At 37.9% G+C, this 23,165-nt stretch overlaps 3 protein-coding genes and 1 pseudogene across 3 annotated transcripts in view; all 4 read right to left on the minus strand.

Moving 5' to 3' along the window:
- LOC107577778 (serine/threonine-protein kinase DCLK1-like) overlaps positions 1 to 4,290 on the minus strand; it is a 56,798-nt gene extending 52,508 nt beyond the window's left edge. The window contains exons 1-3 of the mRNA XM_016263817.1: positions 4,065 to 4,290; positions 2,703 to 3,080; positions 1,471 to 1,814 (exon numbers count right to left, since the gene is read on the minus strand). Of these exons, the coding sequence (XP_016119303.1) occupies positions 1,471 to 1,814; positions 2,703 to 3,060 (702 nt within the window). The 5' untranslated portion in view covers positions 3,061 to 3,080; positions 4,065 to 4,290. The remainder of the gene's footprint in view (positions 1 to 1,470; positions 1,815 to 2,702; positions 3,081 to 4,064) is intronic.
- Positions 4,291 to 4,883: 593 nt separating this feature from the next.
- Positions 4,884 to 8,869, minus strand: LOC107578738 (coiled-coil domain-containing protein 169-like). Its single transcript, XM_016264668.1, has 9 exons — positions 8,717 to 8,869; positions 7,966 to 7,977; positions 7,828 to 7,865; positions 7,631 to 7,702; positions 7,457 to 7,539; positions 6,859 to 6,899; positions 5,566 to 5,662; positions 5,198 to 5,253; positions 4,884 to 4,970 (listed from the first exon to the last, which is right to left on the minus strand). Exons 1-9 carry the CDS (start codon positions 8,867 to 8,869, stop codon positions 4,884 to 4,886), a joined length of 639 nt encoding a protein of 212 aa, XP_016120154.1.
- Positions 8,178 to 15,077, minus strand: LOC107577790 (spartin-like). The gene is made up of 7 exons (XM_016263827.1): positions 13,994 to 15,077; positions 11,723 to 11,917; positions 11,426 to 11,576; positions 10,834 to 11,028; positions 10,573 to 10,731; positions 10,325 to 10,415; positions 8,178 to 9,212 (listed from the first exon to the last, which is right to left on the minus strand). Exons 1-7 carry the CDS (start codon positions 14,708 to 14,710, stop codon positions 9,176 to 9,178), a joined length of 1,545 nt encoding a protein of 514 aa, XP_016119313.1. The 5' UTR covers positions 14,711 to 15,077; the 3' UTR covers positions 8,178 to 9,175.
- A 459-nt stretch (positions 15,078 to 15,536) lies between these two features.
- Positions 15,537 to 21,288, minus strand: LOC107578749 (cyclin-A1-like; annotated as a pseudogene).
- Positions 21,289 to 23,165: the final 1,877 nt, after the last annotated feature.

The raw sequence follows: 23,165 nt of genomic DNA on the forward strand, positions 1-23,165 counted from the left end.
AAATAGAATACATTGAAATAAAATTAAATCTAGGGGGGAAAAAAACATTTATATTTTATCTAGTTGCTAGTTTATGTACTAAAATAACTTAAAGTGGAAAAAAAACTAAAACTTTAAAATTAGAATGGAAACAGAAAACTCAAAAATAATTCAAAATATTAATAAAAAGTATAATAGTATCTCAATGAAATACTAAAATAACCCTGATTCAGAAAAAAAACTTGAAATAAACAGAGCATTTTAGGATTAAAAAAAAAAAAGTAAATAAAAAATTGATGACGTAAAATGAATTAGAAATATTTAAGATTCTACACTATTTTTAAGTTACTAATCAAATAAGCAAATTTGCGACATTAGCCGTGTGACTTTGTAACAAAAGGTCGAATTTCCTTCCATTGAAGCACATGATGTTCTTTGGATCATTCTCAAATCTGTAGAAGTTCATGTAGCTTGAGTGCTGCCTTTTTTACTGCAAAAGGGGGAAAAATCAAATACAAATATAAAACAAATGTAAATAAATATCATTTTTAATTAAATTTTTCACTCAAATTTTTATTCTGATGATATAATTTGCTAAGTACATAAATTAGGGAGGGAAAAAGCTTTCACAAGTGAACTTTTGAACTGCACTGTACAGTAGAGGAGGATGTGGAGGTTATTTACAATGTGTATGATCAAATATTTAGAATTTTGTGTATACATTCACGTACATCTAAGCACGTCATGCACACATGTGCCCTTCTGTCATTCTGCATGTGTGGGGCAGCACAGCTGTTTGAGAGCAGCACGAAAAGGTGGGAGGAATTTAAATGAGAGCAGAAGCCAGTTATTTTTGTATGCTCTGAGCCACCGGTTCTCTCATGTTGAGTGTGCGTGGGCAAAAACACAGATTCCCATTCATAAACTAGACTAGCTCTGCCATAAATCTGGCTGCAGGTTAGGGGAGATTTCTGCTGTAGCATTTGAAATAATGAGACTTCATTATTTATAATTCAAGGCTTGTGGGATGAATTCATTTCAGAAGTTAAAAAACAAGAGCCACATTATTTGGATGCTGAGCTCCCTATTTCTAGGATATTTTTTGAGGTTCTAAGAGAAGAACAATTCAAAACACTTTCAGTTCTATACAGTATTTGAGTCAACTGATTACAATGACAAAGGAAGAGGGAACTCGGCTGTTAATGAATGAATCATTTCTAACATTTCTATTTCACTACCAGTCAATTATCTGGGACTCCCAATGTGCAATCTCAGTAGGCTTTCAAGTTTTCCGTGCCAGTTCAAAGGGTGAGCTTGCATAACAACAACTAATATGAAATTCATTAGATGTCTGAGGTAAAATCACATGAATGAATCAACTTTACATAACAATCATGATACAACACAAAACAGATTCTCCTTTCAGACTCTGAAATTGACTAAATTACTGTAGCAATATCAAGATTTCCATTAATAAACAGGCAATCTTACCTGCTTTCCCTCAAGGGTGTAGATCCTCTTGACAATGCCAGAATCAAGCTTTATAGCATCTGTAATGTCAGTCAGAACTTGCTCAAAGGAGTGGGCCGTCTTCTTGTTGAGCAGGATGCGAACTGCCTTCCGCGGCTTCACCCCACTGCGGATGATGGTGACCAGCTTGGGTCTGATGAAGTCTTTGCCCTCTTTGGACTGCGGTTCTGATTTCGAGCTGGCTAGAGACGTGGGGCACTTGCTGGAGCCCAAGGCCCTCACATTCACAGACCAGTTAGGGTTGACGTTATTGGAGTAGTCGAGTTTTTTAAAGGCTTCGGTGGAGCCACACACATAACTCTCACCTAAAATAATTGAAAGAACATAGTCACATGATACATCGAGTGATATTTTACTAATTTTCTTTGAAAATTACGAGAGCATGAGTTTAATTTTTAGGCTAAAGACCTGAGGCACTGTCGATTGAGCTGTCATCTCTGTTCAAATGCATTGATTTATGGTAAAGCCATGCAGACTTAAATGCTCATCATTGAGTGCCCTAATTTTGTATCCTTGCCGTCACATCTACTGCTCTGACTTTGAGAATCCAAATGCATTCAAGGCACCAACATATGGAAACTTTTCAGCATTTTTAGTGTCTCTCATAAAACAATATGCTATTAAAATGAAATCGTAATTAGGCTAAAAAAAGCCGTTCACACAATGCATTGTTGCAATATTACACTGTATTACTGTTTTGCTGTAGTTTGGATCAAATAAATGCAGCTTTGGTGAGCAGAAGAGACTTCTTTGAAAAAAAAAAACTTTTGAACGGTAGGCCTACTTTACATTTTTGTATCGAATTCATACGAAATCGCCATCTCATAAAATAGTCCATGTTTTCTCATGCGATCGCTTTGAGACGCGTTTTTTAAACGTTGAACTGCTTTAAATTTTGCAGCATAAAAACACAACGTTCCTGCGCAAGACGCTGAAAAAGCTGTGAGATGCGGTGCAGTAAAATTATGTCCGTCTATCTAGCATGTGTGGACTACATAGAAAAATTATTTAAAAAGCAGTACAATTGAAACACAAAAACGTAAACTTGCGCTTATATCGCCTACACATTTTAGCCGCGATTTCTAGATTTTTACTGTAGCCCGAAGCCAGCCCGAGGAGGGCGGGGCAGCTCCAAATGGGCGTGGCTACCTACCTAGCCCCACCCCGAAAGGCGGCTTTACACAACTTCTTACCTTCCATCAGTTGATCTACACTGGTGATTTTTTTGGAACCATCGATTGTGTAGATGATTCGGACCCCTTGGGGCAGGTTGACGTTGTCAGAGAGGGTTCGGGTCAGGTCGGCCAGCAAAGCGTCAAAGGTTCTTATCCGGTCCGATGAGATGGCGTACACTATGCCGTTGAAGTACCTGTCACCATTGCGGTAAAAGCGCACTTTCTTCGCCTTCTTCTCCGAGCTCAGAGCTTTCAGGGTGCGCGTCCGGTACAGGCTGCAGTGGGCGCTGTGAGTGGGACTGAGAAGCCCGTTCGCCCGTCCTGCGCTTCGGCTGTTGCGTTGCAGTTTATCCCTCTCATCGAAGTGTTCCTCCATGTCGTCCAGTTAAATTAGGTCTAAAGCGTAAAAATTCAATTTGGAAAAGAGAAGTTACCAAACTAACCGAGTTCGTTTAATCCTTTGAGTGCTCTTTCGTCATGGGTGTCAATTAATGTCTGTTCTGAAAAGAACCTTTTAAAGCTTATATGTTACTTAGAGCAAATTAAAGCCTGCGACTGTCAGCCTGTTGTTGACAGTGTCACTTTGACATGGCAAACACTAACGTGTGACATTTGAAAATGTGCTCAAAAGTCTATTATGGTGTAACGTAGGCTATACATTAATACGATGACAAATGGTTATTTCGTGATTTCAGGATCAATGGCCAATAAGGATGTTAAAAATCTGGATGTTAAATGCCATGAGTTTTTGTAGCCTATTCATGTTGCTTTCATAGGCTAGCCTACATTATATAATGTGTTATAACTATTTTAGGTTAAAAACTCTCAAAGTGGTTTAACTGTAAAGTAACAAAAAAGTTTTCAAACATTTCTCAAGGTTTTACTTTTTATTTGAAACAAATTCATTGTTAGTAATACCAAGAGGGGGTTTTCGACTTGTAACACAAGCCCTTTCATAAAAGCTCAAAATATGTGAATATTTAAAAACATATACAGACACACACAAAAAACTGAGTGGCATTGACACAAATACTTACCTATTTTAAAAGAAATACTAATAAAAGATTATGCCCAATTAGCCTACTACGTTTTTCCCAACAATGAGAGTTTGACTATACGTCGCGCAAACATATAGGAAAATTACTTTGATCCTTAAAATGAAAACTTGTTTCAGTTGAATTTCTTAAGTGTATTTTCGAATAACTTTGATCCGGACAAAAATGAACGTCACGTCGCTGACCATTATGACATATTGATTAGCATAACTATCAAAATTAATTAGAATGAGCAAAACAATATTCAAAGACAGGTCCAAATATTTGCGAGCTTTCGGTTTGTTTTACTTTTACATACAGAAAAGAAAAAGACCTTTCTACTTGCCTAAAGGTGACGATTTAGTGAATATTCAAGATTTCTTCTCAATAGTCACGATTCAGATGTTGAGTTGTGCTGACAGGAGTCGTGATGTGAGCCCGGCACCTACTTTGTTGTCCCGCAGAGGAGGCTGGCTGTCGGTCGGCAGCTGCTGTTCTCTCTCTCTCTCTCTCTCTTCCGTGTCGTGCAGTGATTTACATTGGCCGCTTTCTCATTGAGATTCAGCCCCGCACCGCAGACCTGCCACAGCCAGCCACACACACACACACCGCCCCTCTCCGTGAGGCTGCTCCACAAAGTCTTTCTCGAAGCTCCCTCGCGACTCAGAGCTCAACTCAACCAAAGACAGACCATTCATCCAAATCACCTTTTCATTTGAATGCTAATTGTATTTTTATAAATAGGACAATTATACCTGAACAACTGAATATTAAAGGGATAGTTCACCAAGATCCACTGCTGTTAAGAAGGAAAAATAAATTAGCAAATGTTTGAAAAGACATGAGGGTGAGTAAATGATGACAGAATAAATCATTTGTGGGTGAACTATCCCTTTAAATGATTGCTCATTCTTAATCTAGTGAGATTAAAAAGGATTGGTCTTGTTACTCATGATTTTAAGTATAACAGTGAAATGAGTAAGTATACATGATGCATGAGACAATTGCATTCTGGTCACAATGTGGATTTACTTGTAATTAATGAATGCTCAACCCTGCATGTTTTTTTTCCAAGTTGCTTAAAAAATATTTCAAGAAAAAAATAAGACCTGGGATTGTTTTCTATGAACCAAAGTGGTGTCATTTGATGATGTTCAGTGCATTTTCACATTTCAGTTTTGTCTGGACCCAGTGCTGTCCTCCGGGCTTGAACCATCTGCTGCTTTCTGCTCATATCCAGCGTTGAGGACAGCTATAGTGACACGTCATCATTGTTAAAACACAACATTTTAGATAATATCTTTGGTCAAGTAGCTGAACTGCATGGTGCTATCAACACCACAGTGATGGGTTTGATTCTCTTGGAGCACACATAATGATAAAACCTACACTGTAACACTTTGGATAAAAGCATTTGTCAAGTGAATACATGTAACTGAAAGAACAAACTGGAAAATTTGTTTTAAATGACTTGCTCGCCTTTGCAATCTCTTCAAGATATGCCCGCCTCTCTTCATAGACTTTCTGGTAAATCTATTAGGAATAGAATGCATAATTAAGACAATTATGTCTTTTTTTCTGTCTTTTTCATGAATGACCAACTACAAAATGTAATCTTTCCTTATTCCTGCAATTAGGAATTCCATGCCATGTCAGCATAATCGTGAGATAATTGTTGTTATACCTCTAGGGGAATTCAGCAGCCAAGACCTAAACTCATTCACCCCCTCATGTTAATGTCATTTATGTTACAATTAATAACTGGAGATTTCGTACAACAAGATACATGATATCTTGACTAAAGAGAAGTTTTCTTAGAGAAGAGAAGATGTTGTAGGACTTCATCTTTCCTTCCTGCACAATTCTCATTTGGAAATCCATCATTTGGGATTGAAGGCCACTCTTCTCACTAGACAGCAATTTCAGCCTCTGTCTGAGAGCATCCTGAATAAAAACAATGTATCTGAACAAATGGAGGAATAGTTCACTCAAAACTGTAAATTTACTCAAAGTTTATTCACCCTCAGGCCATTCAAGATGTGAGTTTGTTGATGTGAATAAGATTTGGGAATATTTAGCATTACATCACTTGTTCACCAATGGATCCTCTGCAGTGAATGGATGCCGTTAGAATGAGTCCAAACAGCTGATAAAAACATCACAATAATCCACAATTAATTGTTTGATGTTAAAAATATCTTGATGAATTTGTTTCATACAAACAATCTGCTTTTCACTTCACAAGACATCAACGTGGACTGAATTCTTGTGGATTATATGGATTATTGTGATGTATTTATAAACTGTTTAGACTCTCATTCTGATGGCACCCATTCACTGCAGAGGATCCATACATCGTAAGCGATGTAATGCTGAATTTCTCCAAATCTGTTCAGATGAAGAAACTCATCTACATCTTGGATGGCCTGAGGTTGAGTACATTTTCATTTTGGAGTGAACTATTCTTTTAAGACAAGGTATAAAGAATGTTCTTATGTACTGTACATGATTATATGATTGGGATAAAATGAAGAATATTTGCTTGGGGTCATGAGTGACCCCAAACATTTTCATTCTTTAAATATTCTAATTATCATCCCATCCCTGTGGCATGACTCATCCAAGTCATTCTTGCTTCTCTTCCCTCATTTACAGATTACTTCTCACTGATTAACTTTTTTTTTCAGGCTGTCTCAGCAGATTGATTTTAATCTTGTCTTTGGCAGAAAACCATATTCAGCTTTGCCAGGCTGTAATGAGAAACAGTTGCACCATGCAACAATAGCCGCTGAAAATTAAATGTGTATGCATGAATAGCATAAATTAAAGCGTCACTTCTATGTTGCACAGACAGAGGGCGTGAGGTATATTTTGTATATTTCTTAAAACCCTGTTTTTGAATGCCACATACTGTGCACATCTGTGACATTTAGAATTTTAGAATGAATAATTATTTAAAATAATATTTTTTTTATTTATGTTTATATTTAGGGTATGTAAATATATTTTATATAATTTGTTGATCTAATTATATCATTTATATAATTACGTTTTAAATTCAAATTTATAATTCAAATTTTATTAAGAAGATTTGGAAGTTGGTTGCATGTTTTTTTTTTTTATTTAGCTGAAATGCTTACTTCTGATATTTCATCATATGAGCGAATAGACGCCAGTCGATCTGAAGAGTAAGACAAAAGTTACAGTGTAGTGTGTACACAATACATCAAAATAACAGCATGGCTCATTCCTTCACAGCTCCAAAGTATAAAAATGGCTTGCCTGTGCCTGCTTCATATTTCATTCTGTATCAGCATAAGACCCTTGATCATTCATTTGATCAGGACTGATGTGAAGAAGAACCATCAAATGACAGATATGATGAAGTGGTTGATGAAGAGACAGACAGAAGCAGCAGAGAAACCCATGAATGAAGTATGTGAAACTTTGAATATGTACTGTGACTATAATGTTGGGCGGATGATACTTTTTTCACCACATAAAGCATTTCAACTGAATTGTCCTGTTATTTTTCTAGCAGGTGCCCCCACGTGTTTCTTTGTATCATTACAGACTGATTGCAACAACACACTATAAAGGAGGCCTAAAACACCATAAATTACAAAATATAAAGGCTGTGGTTATATTATGATAAGAAACGATACTATACTATAGCAACAACAAAAAAGAAAGTTTGGGGGAAAAAAGGATGTTTCTTGCATTTGATCATTTACAGACCTTCTCCATCTACACTGTGAAGTGTCTTCTCCAAATCCGCCAGTGTGCTCCTCAGGTCAGACATGGAGTCATGTAACATCTCCCTTTAAACTATTCACAAATTTGCTAAATATGTCTAACCAACGTGCAACTGCCATGGCTGCTATTCATGACAGGAGTCAAGCCATCGCTTACTTGACCTCTCTCTCTTGCTCGACTTCTGCTTGCAGTTGTGATAACTCAATTTCTGAGATCAATTTCTCCCATCTTCAGTCTGAGTAATGAACAGGTTTCACTTTCATCGGTGTCTTATGATTGTTGCGCTGTATCCAGGGCCGCCCTTAGGGGGGTACAACTGGTGCGTTGCACCCCCCTCCCCCCTTGCTCCCTACCTCGCACTGGGCCCTGCGTCAGCTGAGGACGGCCCTGGCTGTATCGATGGCAACGAACAACCACAACATTGATGACGTGATTGCGTCAGGTCCTATTGTGCTGCTACCTTTTCATACACCCTTAAGACCTGATCACACAAAGGACGATAACTATAAAGATAACGATAAAGATATAGTTATAAAATCCTTCTCAATATTAAAGAATAGCACAATCCACACCACAGCTATAACGATAAAGGCACAGAGAAAGGATATCTTGAACGGGCCTTTACCTTGGTTTACAATAATTTTACAAATGTATATAAAATCATGTTTAGGAGAAGGTATGCAAGAAGAATGTAATTTTTATTACAACCATGGCAGATGTATACACTAAAAAAGAAGTTACAAATAGTACCATGGTGTTACTATGGTTTTTCAGTTTATGGCTACTGAAGATTTACATAAGCCTTAGAATAAAAAAAAAACAGTAAGAGAGTACAGTGGTATTATTAATTCTTAGTTTTCATCTAAGTTCATGTGTAGTGCATCTGAAGAGGGCAGAATGCAAAATCTAACAGTCAATGATACTTCCGAAATAAACATTCGAACAAGGTAAAATCAAATCAAATAACCTGTTGTTGTTTCCTTCTATAAAATAACCCTCTGAATGTCTTTAAGAAAATAAAAAACATCTTTAAGAGTAACAGGGGTAGAACATTTCACTAAAACTGTACTTGTCTTAAGTGCATCTTTCTGTAAATATTGCTAGGCCTTTTGTACTACAGGATTGTACATGATAAAAAGGTAGTTCAAGACAGCTAATATTTCATTGTATTTTCTCATCCTGCCCTTTATTAGGGGGCTTTTCTTTCTTCTCAGTTCCTTCTCTTCCTGAACCGTCATTCACCATTGCTTTTGCAGTGTGCTTGCCTTTGGTCTTCAATATACCCTTGATGCCCAGGTTGTCCACATTAAATGCTGTGATACCTACATTGACAGCAGAATGGACTGCAGTGTCTGCAGCTTGTCCTGCCTCGTCTCCATACCTGATCACAAACATGGAGATATTCTGAGCTAAATGACCTGACAGAAGTTCATGTTATGTTGCTGACTATTGATTCTAAAGGATTTTTGAGATAATGTGAAACATCTGAAAATGAACAGAACACAGTAAGCAGATAAAATGTTGCATTCACCTCAGTTTTAATTCACAAAACACTCTGATGGGACTGTTAATAAAAATAAGCACCTTCTCAGCAACCACTGAGTGGTCAGTAAACAAGGCACTGTGGGTAGGTTCGAATTTGGCAGAGACATTAGTCAGAGAAAATGCAGTGTGTTTTTACCCGCCACCATTTATATGCTGCTAGGGGGGGTCCAAGAGGCTTCCTAGACCCCTAAATCTGAAAAAGCAACAGGAAAGAGAAAATTAATCCATTTCCCAAAGCATTGAAGTTTGGATAGGTATATAGTAGGGGTGTAACACAAGTCACGGTTCGGTACATACCTCGGTTTTGGGGTCACGGTTCGATACGAGTTCGATGCAACAGGAAAAGTATTTTTTAAATATATTTTGAACAGACAGTAATGCTACATGCAGCATGAGCAGTTGTTTTTTATTTCTATATAATTTCAAGATTTAAAGCAAAAACAGAACTTTTGATTTGTGAAATTATGCTACATAAGACATGAGACAGTCAGTTCCTCTAAAAGATACATTCATATAAACCCCCACGTATTTGTCTTCCTGTATTTCAAGTATTGCGAACGGTGAGCTTGATCTGCCTGGTACAGTACTTTCTCCTCTTTACAGACCTCATAAAAATTCCACACAAATTACATTTTGGGAAATGATGGCAATGCAGTTTGTGTGCAATTCTGGAATAGAGATCAGCCGGTCGACCAGTGCATCTCTAGAACCCCAAACTTTCCCACACTGCTGATTTAAAACAAGTAGGCGGTTCTTCGAAATCTTGCGTGGCGTCTGAAGTGCGATTGAGGTCTCTGCAGAGCAAAAGTGGGCGTTTCTGAATTTGTGGGTGTTTTCAAACTGCAGGGTGTTTCTCAATCATGCAATCAAAATGATCCCCCTTAACTAACCCCACCCCTAAACCTACCGTCACTATGACGTCAGCCAATCAGGAAACATGGTCTAAAAATGCCCTGATCTGGTAACTCCCATTACTTTTCTGCAGAGATTTATACTTGTCTGAACTCGCCATTCTTATTTTGGATTGGTGCGTAGGTCGTCTCGTCTTCTGCTCTTTCCTGTGGTGACGGTTATTGTTGCATTACTGCAAGCGCCCCCTTCTGGATTGATCGCCTATGACTGACTGTATTCGTCGTCTGATTGTATGAACCAAACCGTGACAAATACATGTACTGATTACACCCCTAGTATATAGCCAAAAAAACTAGCAATATCAGACTCTTGGGTGGAAAAAGAATAAAAGGAAAGCAGAAGAGAAACTGTGAATCAGTGAATCCTGAAAAACAATAAATAAAAAACACCTACTTGTGCCTCACAGTAGTCACCGTCTCTGAAGTTATACTTTTGCCAATGGACTTTGCTGCTGTTTCCAAACTTGACCAGAGATTTGACAAACCTATAGAACACATTTTGCATCTAAACATGAACTAAAATACCTTAAAGTTATAAAGGAGTATGAATATCTTAAAGTTTGATATACTTCACTTAATTTAGCAGGACAAAAGTAAAATGGCATAAGCCTTTCAGAGCCTTCGAATGATTTATTTGTTTACCTTGTAAGCTGCTTCCTGCCACTAGCTTGGCTCCATCCATGTTGGAGCAGTTGTCTTTACTTTTCTTGAGGGATTCTGGGATGAGTTTGCTACCGTGCTTTTTTACGTGTGGAGCAAGGTCTTTCCCAACTCTATCAGCTACAGCAGCAACACCATCCACTGGTGAATAAAACAAAATGTATTATACATGTTGCAAAACAGGATATAGAAAAGCTATAAATATTTCAGTATATGATAAATCTAATTACACCATTGTTTTACCTAGAAACTGGCTGACTTTCACAGCACCCCCAGTGGCCTGCTTAGCTGCATTTAGGCCTTTGGTGACCTTGGGGCTGACCTCTGCTGGGGTCTCCTCTGGAGTGATGTTTTCTCGTAGCTTAGATGCTCCTCTTTGGATGGCTTTACCGGTAGCTTCAGCTCCTCGCACAAGCCCCCGACTCAGCCAGGAAGTCCCTGAATAACCACAGTGGAAATATCACAATACCTTTAGCACTTGTTTTCGCTTAGAGTGTATTAGAGTGGCCTCTAGTGGCTAATTATAAAATGCACCAATAAGGTGTTCAGTGCACTCTTAAATAAAGGTTCCAAAGAGGGTTTTTCACAATTATGCCATAGAAGAACCATTTTGGTTCACCACAGAATTTTTTCCCTAGAAGAATATGTTAATTATTTAAGAACTTTTTGTTCAGTGGAAAGATTCCATGGATCTTCATGGAACCGTAGACGCCAATCTTTATTTTGAAGAGTGCATGCCTTCTTAACTTCTACTTCAATAGAAGAAACAAAAACACTAGCTATCCAATGAGATACCAATCAAAATTTCAGGTTACTTTAATCTTAAAGTTCAGACCTGCTAGAATGTTCTGTGACATTTTTTCGCTCCACACAGGAACAGTTTTTTCCTCCCCTCCTGGTGTTTGGTTTAGAGATGTTTCTGATGGAGGAACTTTCCCACTCAGGTTAATATCTGTTCCTGCAGCGCCACCTTGTTCTTCATCTACCTTAAAAAATCCCTTAGTTATGAGTAATACGTAGCAAATTTATGAGTTACACAAAACCAACTGCATCAATTCAGTTCAATAAAACTCAATTTTATAATTTTTTCAATTAATCATACATTGACAAAATCAAATCTGAGATTGAGTACCTGGACCCTGAGTTGTGCCAGAGCTGCCAGCTGTTCCTGGAACAGATCCCTGTCTGCTGCAGGCAGCTCTGAGGACAGCACCACCCCAACATAGGACCCTGGCACTGCTGCGGTGGTATTGGGAAATGTGAACACACCTTTGTTGCTAAGAAAGACTGGTGAGTCTGGGTATAGTGGGTAGATCCAATCACAAACCTGCAAGCACAACATTTTTATCAAAATGTAAAGACTTTTTTTACTGTACATGATTTTTACTGGCCTTTAAACCGTAATTAATTAATTTGGCGTAAAAACAATTCACTCAAATTGCTAATAAATAAACAGTTACAAAGAAACAGCAAGTAACACACTGAATTGAAACATGAAATTTTGAATTTAAAAAAAGTGTTTTTTTAATAATAAATAATATATTTACAAAATTTGCTCATGTGATTAATTACAGTTTTATTGTATTGACAGCCATAGATTATAACAAGAAAGTTTGTTTAGGATTTAAAACTTTATTAGAGATGTATTAAACTTTATTAGAACGCCATTAAACTTTATTAATATAAATAATTAAAAGCACGGTTAAGCGAAATAAAATATGCTGCAAATTTAATTTATATTTTCAAATAATTGTATTAAACTTTTAGGCTATAATTCAATAAGAAAAGTGTTAGCTAAATAAAAGTCTAAAAAACAAATAATGAATTTAAGAAAAACATTTATAATATCATGCATATTTTAGTGGGCCAATTTATTTACAATTATTGCAATTTATATGCGGGAGATCATTATATTTTGGGGTTCTGATCATCAAAAAGTTTGATGACCCCTGCAATAAAGATTAATGTTGTGTATTTGGATGTCATTGTGCATATGAGGGACAACTGGGGTCAAATAAGACTGCAATTATATTGCATATGTTTGTGCACTGTGTGATTATTCAGAAAGCCACCCTTTGTTCTGGATTGCTAAAGTGGGACAAAAGACCACTGTGGAACGCACACAGCAGTTATGTTAACACGTGGACTCCACGTGTCCTAAATCAACCCCCAGAGCCAATACTGCACAGAGCCGACGCTCAGCCGTTCAATGAGATTTCTATTTGCTGAAACAGCATGCCGACAGACTCTGTACAAAGAACCCTGGCGTCACCCGTAACAGACCGTTTCTAGCACTGCACCGCCTAAACAGACCTAAAGCCTTTGACATAGCCACAACACAGTCAGGTTGGACAGGCTTTTGTGGGTTTGACAGAATAGGTGGAACTGTGAAACCACCTGTTTGACGTCTGAAAGTGAAACAGTTCTAATCCATGTCAGATTTGAGTGATACAAACAACCAACTGACAGAAAAACTTCCTGAGTTTAAAAGTCATCACAAATACTACCTATCAAATGAGCCATACTAAATAAATCCCAAGCCTTCTCTTAATAAAAAAACACAAGGTTTCTACTTCTCTCTTTGCTATATAATGCACAAGAAAGTGCCTGTAATTGTACAACATGAAAAGCATGACAGTAATCTCAGTTATTTTGCTGTCAGCTATGAACTGATGTAAACAACCAAACCCTACATAGATGTAATTATTTTTCAAAACAAAAGAAAAACACCCAGTTTCATGATGTGATCATCACAAGACTTCTCTGGTGTGCAGGGTAAATCGATACAATTCTTGTCAAGGTGATGAATAGTTTGTTTATAGCTCAAATAAGGGTGTATATAATGCAATGCTATATGACCAAAGTTTCAAACAAAGACTTTCATAATATTATGAATTTAATTCATGCGCACACACCAAAAAAAACAACAACAACTTGATTCTTAATATTTGTGTCTTTGGCAGTAAAAATATAAAGTTAATTTTAGCATAAATTAATGCAAATCATTTCATGATAAAAAAGTGAATATCTTTCACAATTTAGTATTTATGTACATATATATATATATATACACACACACACACACATGCATACACTATATAGTGCTTAATTTGAATAAGGTTTTATTTCGTTTTCATTTTAGGTCTAGTAATTTCAGTGTTTTGTTTTTTTTATTCCAATATTTATTTTTATTTCAGTGTTAGTTTTAGTAATTTTAGTACTTCAGCTTTAACAATTTCCTTTTCACCCAAGACAGCATCTCTAATTTTCATTTAAATTCTTTAAGTTTTTCGTGTAATAGCCTATTTATATTTCATTTCAACTTATTTCAATTACCAAAAATTATTTAGGATACAACAACACATTAATAAATATAAAAATATTATCCAAACACAATATTTACCTGTAGGTAGGCTGGGGCATAGCCGGTACCACTGTTCTGGCTGTTGTATATGATTATTCGTAGGAACCCTGGATAAGAAGGGGCGCTGACTTGACCCTCAGCAGAAACGAAGAACATCTGCACCCCACTAGGCAAGAACAAAATCTCCATGCCAGCCTCTCTGAGATTGACTGGGGCAAACGCCTGGCGCTGAGGTGTCCGGTTTGGAGCAGCTTGAAATGGCCCGTTGCCTCCATGAGAGAGTGACAGATGCCCTTCAGTTGGTTGTGGAGTGTAGGCTGGTGGAAGTTCAGCGGGTACAGTGAAGCCCGCCGTAGGGGAGGCAGGATGAGCAGAGGCCCCCCCTAAAGCTGAGAGAGGTGTTCTGGTGATAACTACTGGCTGGGGGTCCTGGAGGACAGGAACGGTCGGATAAAGGCGCTGACCCGAGTTCGCTGTGGACTCCAGCACCCCTAGACGATCAGTGATGGTGCTCAGAGTCTCGTTCATCCTCAGCTGCGTCTGTCGCGCGAAGTCCCAGTAGCGTCCGACGCAGCGCTCACCGTGCGTGTTCACCTCCAGCCCTCTGAGAAGATGCCGCCTGCCCAGTTTGTACTGAAGAAGCGCTTGGTCCTTATTCCCCACCTCATCATACTGAAGCCCTGAGTTCAGACACTGCAGCGCTTTCTCATAGTTCTCACGAATGGTGCGGATTTCAGCCGGTTCTGATGACTCCATTGCCGTGCCAGGAAACGCAAAATATATAACCCTTCTAAAACGAAAAAAGTTAAATTTGAAATGTACAAAAAGGGTGGCAGCTTTGGCGGCGTGCGCTTAAAATAGTAATGAAGAGATTTTTCCCATGAAGTCACTTAACGAAATTATGTAGCATAGCCTATAGTCACCAAAGCAGGTTCAACCAGATTACGAAAAAAATTAAATAATAATTCTTAAGCGCTTCTGGTCACTGACGCTCTGCTGATGTTAAAAGTTGCACTTAAAAGTCAACCCGAATAGGGCTCTGTTAGTCTCCGTTCATACCCAAAACGATTTTAGCGCCTAAATCGGAGTTAAAGACAAACTTGAATATAGAGAGAGTGGTGTTAAGCTGCACTGCAATGACCCTTACTAAGAGTGCGCGATGGACCACCTGCGCGGTTTCGATCGCTTATGTTTGCTGCCACTTAACATGGCTTATGCGTTACGAAATATGTTCCCATACATATAAACTGGATTGACAACAAACAAGTTCTCTTTCGTAAAATAAGACGCGAGTCCGAGCGAACGGCAGAGGTCGTCGTACACCATAAAACCAAATTATAGGCAGAAACAGATTTTTACAACGGAAGCAATGCAACTCGTTTCGTTTATTGAAATTCAGTTGTGTACATGATTTTACACATAGCATATAAGTAAAATACATGGTATACCAGAAAAAGAGACCCTAAAAAGGAAAGAAAGTGGTACAAAACCATTCGCTCATTTCATATCCCTGTTGAAAAAAAAACAGCATATGCTGGTTAGGTATGTAAAAGGACCAGCATAACCCAGCAAAGGACCAGCATAAGCCAGCATCCCAGCGTCAAAACATACCTAACCAGAATATGCTGGTTTTTTCAACAGGGATACCAATATGGGAGAACACAGCCTCCAGACCAACAGCATGTTGGATTTACAAAGAAACAAGTCACAATATTGCTGACTACTTAATAGTCTTAAGCAACCTGATAAATCACATTAAGAAGTTTAAAAGCCACATTTAAAAAGCAATCATTCAATATTTTCAATAGACTTAAGCGCTGCAGTTCATTTGTTGGCCAAGTCACCAAAACTTCAAGGGGGAGGCAGTGACTCCACAGGTTCAAGCAGGGACACTCCACAATATCTGAAAGACCAGATCAGGCATTAGGGAGGGAGAGAGTAGAATCCAAAACACCCACATTACAAATGCCTGCTAACTTTGAACTCTTGTATTTCTCCTGGATTGCCTGTTGGGGGCGACCTGCAGCCCCTAGATGGAGCTTATGATGTTCCTTCAAACACGGGCTGATCACTGCCAGAGAGTAACCAGTGAAGGCATACAGGTTTTCAGGCTGCCAAAAACTCACACCCAACAGCTCAATTTGTCTCACAAGTATTTGGGGGTTTATACCAAAACTACAAACCTGGCTATAGTTCTGGAAGCATTAAATGACTTGATTGGCTCATCCAAATAAGACAGTTACAGTAAAAAGGTTGGACTCACCCAAAAAAAACATTTAGAGTGCAATTGGCCAGACAAAATGCAGCTGCAGCAGTCTTGGAAGGTAGATACTGCACAAAGGGATCCACCTCAAGCATGCTCAACTCTGAAAGATACTATTGGGGCAGAGAGAGAAAAGAATCAATATCCAATTCAGAGGAGAAGTTTCACAAGATGAAACATTCATCAAAGCAAGGTTTACAGTCCTGACACAGATATGCTCCTCTAAAGTGTACTGCATCAAAAACTGGTGAACTGTGGGTGCAGTCAGGTCAAAAGCCAGCACTCGGAGCCGGTGCTGCTCCATCCATAGCAGCTGTTTCTTTGTGGAGGTGTCATCTGTGATGTACACAAACATCTGGAGGACACACCTCCTCGTATTACCAAATCAGCAACGCACCAGGTCGTTACATCAGTAGGTAACAAACTTGATAATAGCTCATCACCACTTACACAGCCAGGAGTACGGCAGCTGTTCCCACAAGCTGCAATTTTACTCTCAGGACAGACATGCACGAAAGGAAGTGGTCCAAGTAATTGACAGCCAAGTAGAGCATCTCAGAGCACAACTTGTATTCCTCGCTGACCTCAACCAGCCAGTCAACAAGGATGATCCTCATACCGTTTGTTATGTCAGGCTGCTTTCTCATATAACCAGGCTTCGGCCTGTATTTAACCTGAGAGATGCAGTGCATTACAGATACAGGGCTACTCGAGAGACCGTCTAAAAACGAAATATACCAACTTCACATTCACGCAAGTATCGGTGGATGTCCTCAGCATATTCTATACACAGGATATCCTCAGGGGAAGCATCGTCCTCCGGCAATGACAGCATGGAAGAATCCATGCAAGACCCTAAATATTTTAGGAAGTATAAAGTCTCAAGGCTCAGTCACAAGGAATCTGAACAGCAATTGATTAAGTGTCTTTTAGTTTGATGTTATTAACGTGAATAAACAACCATACAGCCTTAAAATGCTATGATAGATGGGTGCATAAAAAAAACACTATTGCAGTTGAATAGAAAGTGAAGAAAAGTAGAGACACTTACAAAAACTATACTATTGTAGTTGCATAAGTAGTGGAGTAGTTGATGAGGGTGATTTAGTTGACTGCACAATACTGACTGGTTCAGCCACGTGATCAAGTGTAGCACTCGATGTGCTGACGTCACGGGTAGATGAATCTCGAAAAGCTTGCTCATAGTTGGATGAAACCAGTGGTGTAGTCTAGTTTTTTGTAGTGGGTATACTCTGATTGATCCCCCCTCCCCCCAGTATGTAACATACTGTTATACTATTTAAACTTATTCTTTGAGACCAATCATTTTCAACTGTGCTGTATCCTCCTAGGGCTTTAATGCTACAGTCTCCAAACTCGTCAGAGACCTTGGACCTGATCTGTAGTTTGTTTCTATATCTTTTCTAACTGATGGGACTTACTGTTTTCATATAAATAATTATCGAAAATCAAATATTTCACATAGGCTTGCATTGGCTGAGCAAAAATGCCCTCTCTAGAGGACAACTTCAGTCCACTAGAGAGCCACAGGATAAGAAATCTTTCAACTCCCCTCATTTACTTTCGTTTTCAGTTAGTTAAATTTACAAATAATTGCACACTTTTCCTTTATGCTGCCAAGCAAAGCTAACATATTTGATCATGACCAGGTCAGGTGACTATCTGATGTCCAGAGGCCAGTGTAAAAGACGTTCGGGACAGTTGACTGATCTGGGGCCACTGGTGCTTCCTCATGAAACATAATCATTTGCACGTTTTTTAAGCCTTGCCAATTAAAACATTCAAGCGATTCCTGTCATCTGCTGCAGCTGAAGCATCAGCAGCTTCAGGGGCAGGCTTACGAAAACGCTTAAAGAGCGTAGTTTGAGTTTGCTTTCATTTCATATCTCCTTTAGTGATTCACATTCAATTCTGCACAAAAGTTGCGCAATAGCACTGTCATCAACAGAAACACGGCGTGATTTTCAAAAAGTCAACACAGATGGGGTGAATTTATGAATGAACGTGTGAAAGTTCTGTGACAAAACAATGTTGCTTTACATATCCTCGCGCTTTAAGTGGGTATACGGAAATCCTTGACCTTTCTTAGTGGGTATACGGCGTATACCTGCGTATCAAGTAGACGACATCACTGGATGAAACATAATTAAGTGACAAAAACGTCACTTTCTTACACTTTTGACTTGGAGTAGCATTGTAAGTACTTGGCACTAACCTGACCAAACACTCGGTTATGCTGATCATTTTCAGTCAAAACACCAAGCACAACCCTTTGGTCGGGCTTGTGAGCACGTAGGCCATCCGCTCTTCCCAGACCCATTAGGGTTTTCCTGACGACTGGAAAGAGGAGCGAAGCCACAGGAAGCTATTTTATCTGCAAAAAATTTGTCAATTTAAGGTCAATTCAAATTATGAACAACTACTCGAATACGACTTCAAAGACATAAAAAAAAACAGTTCAAAACAATTCTGTTCTTGCATTAAACTCAGTACTTTGACACTGATTAGCTCGCAGCAATAGGTGATTGTCTTCAGAAACAAGAAATGGCAGGAAATGGAAGAAGGAAATAAAATTGAAGATATTCTTAGAGAACAAGGAATGGAAAGAAATAGACTCAAAGCTTGTTTATATTTCTTGAAAATACTGGATTAATAAGAAGAATTTAGAAACGAAAAGATAACCCTTTATGTTTTTTTTCTCTTTTTTCTGTGTCCCTTTACACACTCCTGTACAGTAGGTGGCAATATGCAATACTTACAAGTTGCAAAAGCCAAGAAAAAAGAAGAAGAAGAAGTCTTCAGAAACATTTTTTGTTATGCTGGTTGAAAGTCTCTTCACATCACGATAGCAATCATTAAGTTAAGCGGTTCCCAATTCCAGTCCTCGCTTTCCCCCGCTCTGCGTATTTGATATGATATGATCCCTACACAGTGTTCATTGCTCCCTATACTCCCTGAGCAGGGGAAATCCGTTGAAGTTTACTTCACTTCAGAACATTCATTTACGGATTTGCGCTACGCAGCGTCTAAACAGACATCACACTCACACACACACACACACACACACACACGTCTTCACATCCAGTGCAAGGACTGGAATTGGGAACCGCTGATGTAGCCTATAGTAGTAATGTTGTTTCTGGTATTCTGGTCTGTGAGCGTATATGTGTTCAGGGGGCGTGGCTTTGGACGGCGATTGTAGGGAGGGTGGGACGTTCGCTTTCAGTGCTATCAGGCTAAAGTTAGCATTTTCCAAGATCTCCTACAGCACCTTTAAGGTATCGTCACGTGGCAACAACCATGGAAACAGAGTACTACGTTTCTATGCTGTTCAGAGGCAGTATTAATTATTTGACAAATAACATGTCATTAACATTCATTTTTTTAATGTCAACAACATTCATTTTTTTGATGCAAACACTTTTAGAATTTATAAACTGTTTTTTATAAACTATTGGCATTTTGAACTTTTAGATTAAGACATTTAAAACACTTAAACACATTTTCACTATTTAGGGCTTACTTTGTTTTCTTCACACCGTCTATGCTTCACACATCAAGTATCATATTTCTAAATATCTAAATTTATTTGTTGTTTTTTTAAACACACAAAGTCATTTTTATTTCACTCTGTTTAGATCATAGTCTTAAACATGTAAGAATTCATATTTTTAATGATGGATTTTCATAGTTTGGCTCTGGGACAAAAGTTCAACAGAAAACTATAGCCTACATAAAAAGGTACTTCAAAAGTAGTAAAATAAATGATGAAAGCATGGAGCTTTAACAGGAAAGTTATAATGTGTCCTACATATTACAAATAGCAGAAATCTGTTTCAATAAAAAACCAACCCCTGGGGCAAAAAAGTGCCCAAAGTTGCGGAAACATCCATTTATATCTAAGTGTATATTTTAGGTGCTGTAACTTTTTTGTTGACTATATGTAATCACCCTTTAGTTTTTTGTAGCTCCCTTTATGGTCCTGCAGTGCAACAAATGGATTTTTAAGTAGAAATATTCCAAGTAGTCTCTAGATTTATATTAGGTCACACAAACAGCCTGTATAATAATTTTAAGAATTAAGAAAGATAGTAAGAGAAGTATAGCAGTATATCACACTGCAGTACACAGTTGCCACTGCTTGACATTTCATATCACCAACCCAGATTCAAAGCTGAGAAAGGCTGTCGATGTGCTGCTCATATTGAGAATGTTTAAGGATGTTTACACCAGCATGGGCTCTCATTTAAGTCTGAGTCCTGCAAAGACTGCTCTCAATATGTGATGTAGGACTCAGCAATTCACTGCATGGGCCTTGACCAGGGACTTCTTGAGAATTGAGATTCTCTGTAGGTCTCACACTACAAAGCCTCTATAAATCTAATTAAAGATCTCTGTACAATAAAAAAACAGCAGGGCTGAATTCAATATCTCAAGCACAAGATCCTGACATGTTTGTAGCACAAACACAAACAGAGAATTTATTGCAAATTTCAACACATATCAATCAGGAAAACTGCTTACTCCACATTTCAAGTGACAATATACAAAGTAGTTACGGACTGAATGTCTATACAATCATTTGTGATTTACAGAGTATAAGAAGAACTATTCCTGTCTCTACATGGCCAAAACAGGCTCTGTCTGGAACGGATGAATTCTTCCTTACCGTCCCTGGTGTTGTTGTTTTCTCTTTGTCTGGCAGAAAGAGAAATTTCAACAATAACAGAGTGCTGACAGCCAGGGTAATCTGTGCTGCAGAGCAAGATTGAGACTGCTGATATCGAAATCAGGTGGTGTAGGTATAAATAAACATCAGGACATGTTATAGCAAACCCAGAGCTGTAAATTAAGTTTGTGCTAACTATAGTTCAGGAGGATATAAACGTGAGGATTCTTCTCCCTCGCAAGTAAACCCATGACATCAACACTAGAAAATTCAGAGAATGCAGTACGAACACTCACGGTACTGACGTATGTTAGCCTACTTGGAGTTCTGACGTGTGTTGGCCTAAGATCAGCATTTGTATAAGGAATCACCCTGAAACATAGTTAGGAAGTGAGTTATTTGATAACTTATATATGAATGTACATTGTCTAAATTTGGGGATGAGGAGTTCTGTATGCTGTGTAAGGCAGATTGAACTGGGTTCCTTGCCATTCGATTATCTTGATGTATTGCAGCAGACAATGTGCCGGCAGCTGAGCTATAGCGTTACATTTCCAGTTCTCATATATGCTGAGAACTGTCGATGCCAGTTTGTAGCTAAATTCAAATGGTGCCAAAAGTCTGCAGGCAGATATGATGGAGTTTCACATATTTCTGTAGCTCATCTGGCAAAGCATGGCATTAGTTGCTTTGGTTAAAGTTATATGCATACCTGTAAATGCTGGGAAAAAGAAACAAATGAGTTTTGTAGGTCTACAACTTCTAGGAGGAAAAGAAGACCCAATATTTACTTAAGTTTTTAAATGAAATTAAATTTGAACATACTGCTGTTTTTAATCTACATTTTCATCCAAAGTGTACATTTTCTGAACATGTATGTCTTTATGACACTTAAATTTAATAAAATTCAATTAAACTAAATTAAATTAGAATGTATCTTTCTAGCTATTTTTAGTCATTCTGTATCCATCTGTTCATAAATGTTGAAATTTGAGACAGATTAAATATTCACTGTTCTATTGAATGGTAGATCTACAACTTCTCTAAGAAAAAGACCATTTTAATTTACCTAAATTGATGTTTTAAATTAATTGTACAATAAATAAAATTTAACTGGAACATATAATTACTGCTATTTTTTAAAATCTATATATTTGTCCATAAATGTAAATTCCTGAACATCTATGTGTCTGTATGCCATTTAAATTCACTTTTATTAAGTTAGTTCAATTAAAATAGGATCATATCATTATTGCTTTTAGTCTTGTTTGTGTCCATGTCTTTGTCCATAAATGTTAAGAATTTAAGACAAATGATTACATACATTTATCAACTGAATGTTTTGTAAATCTACAACTTCTCTAAGAAAGATACCTTTTAAACGTTTTCGTGAGAAACGTTACACTGATCTGCAGTATTGCAGCACCTAAAATGTATTTGGTTTACAATAGGGTCTCAGTTGTTGGAATAGTCCACCCAAAAATGAACAAGGTTTGGAACAACTTGAGGATGAGCAAATGATGACAGAATTTTCTTTTTTGGGTGAACTGTCCCTTTAAATGCATTAGTTATCCTCATTTTTCATTACACTTTGCATTTTTCGATCTTAGTTCATGTAAATCTACTAATGCATTTTTAAATCACAAGTTGTATCTGTTGTGAACTAACATGAACAAACAATGAACAATGGCTAACATTAACAAAGATGAATAAAAAATATATTGCATTCATTGAACATTAGCTAATGTTAATTATGTCAACAAATGAGATCTCACTGTAAAGTGTTACTATTATTTTTAATAATTAAAATTTAAGCTATATAATTTAAACCTGTCAAATGAGCTTGTAAATATGAAAATTGTTTCTGCTCAAAGCTGAATGCACGTTGGTCTTGTATAAGCTCAGATTTCGAACGGCCACAAATAAACCAGCTTTGTAAAAAACGCATTTTTGATACCAACAGCCTGTCAAACAAATTATTTGGCATGTTGTTCTCTTTAAATTGGGAAACTCTGTGACATTTTCCTGCTCGGGTACCTCTCAATCTATTATTCATGAGGTGCGAGTATGCAAGCTGTGTAAACAATTGACTGACCTTCTGTGTGCACCACTGGGCCGGTGTGACCACCCCAAAGTCCTAATGGACCGGAGGTGGCCTATCAACAACACGCTCCAGCTTATGAGCCCACTGATATGCAGGTTGCCTGGATACAAAAAGCATAATTAAATGTGATTATCATCCTCTTCACATTCAATCT

The sequence above is a fragment of the Sinocyclocheilus grahami genome, unplaced genomic scaffold, assembly GCF_001515645.1.
Source record: "Sinocyclocheilus grahami isolate Dianchi unplaced genomic scaffold, SAMN03320097.WGS_v1.1 scaffold32.1, whole genome shotgun sequence".
NCBI lineage: Eukaryota > Metazoa > Chordata > Actinopteri > Cypriniformes > Cyprinidae > Sinocyclocheilus > Sinocyclocheilus grahami.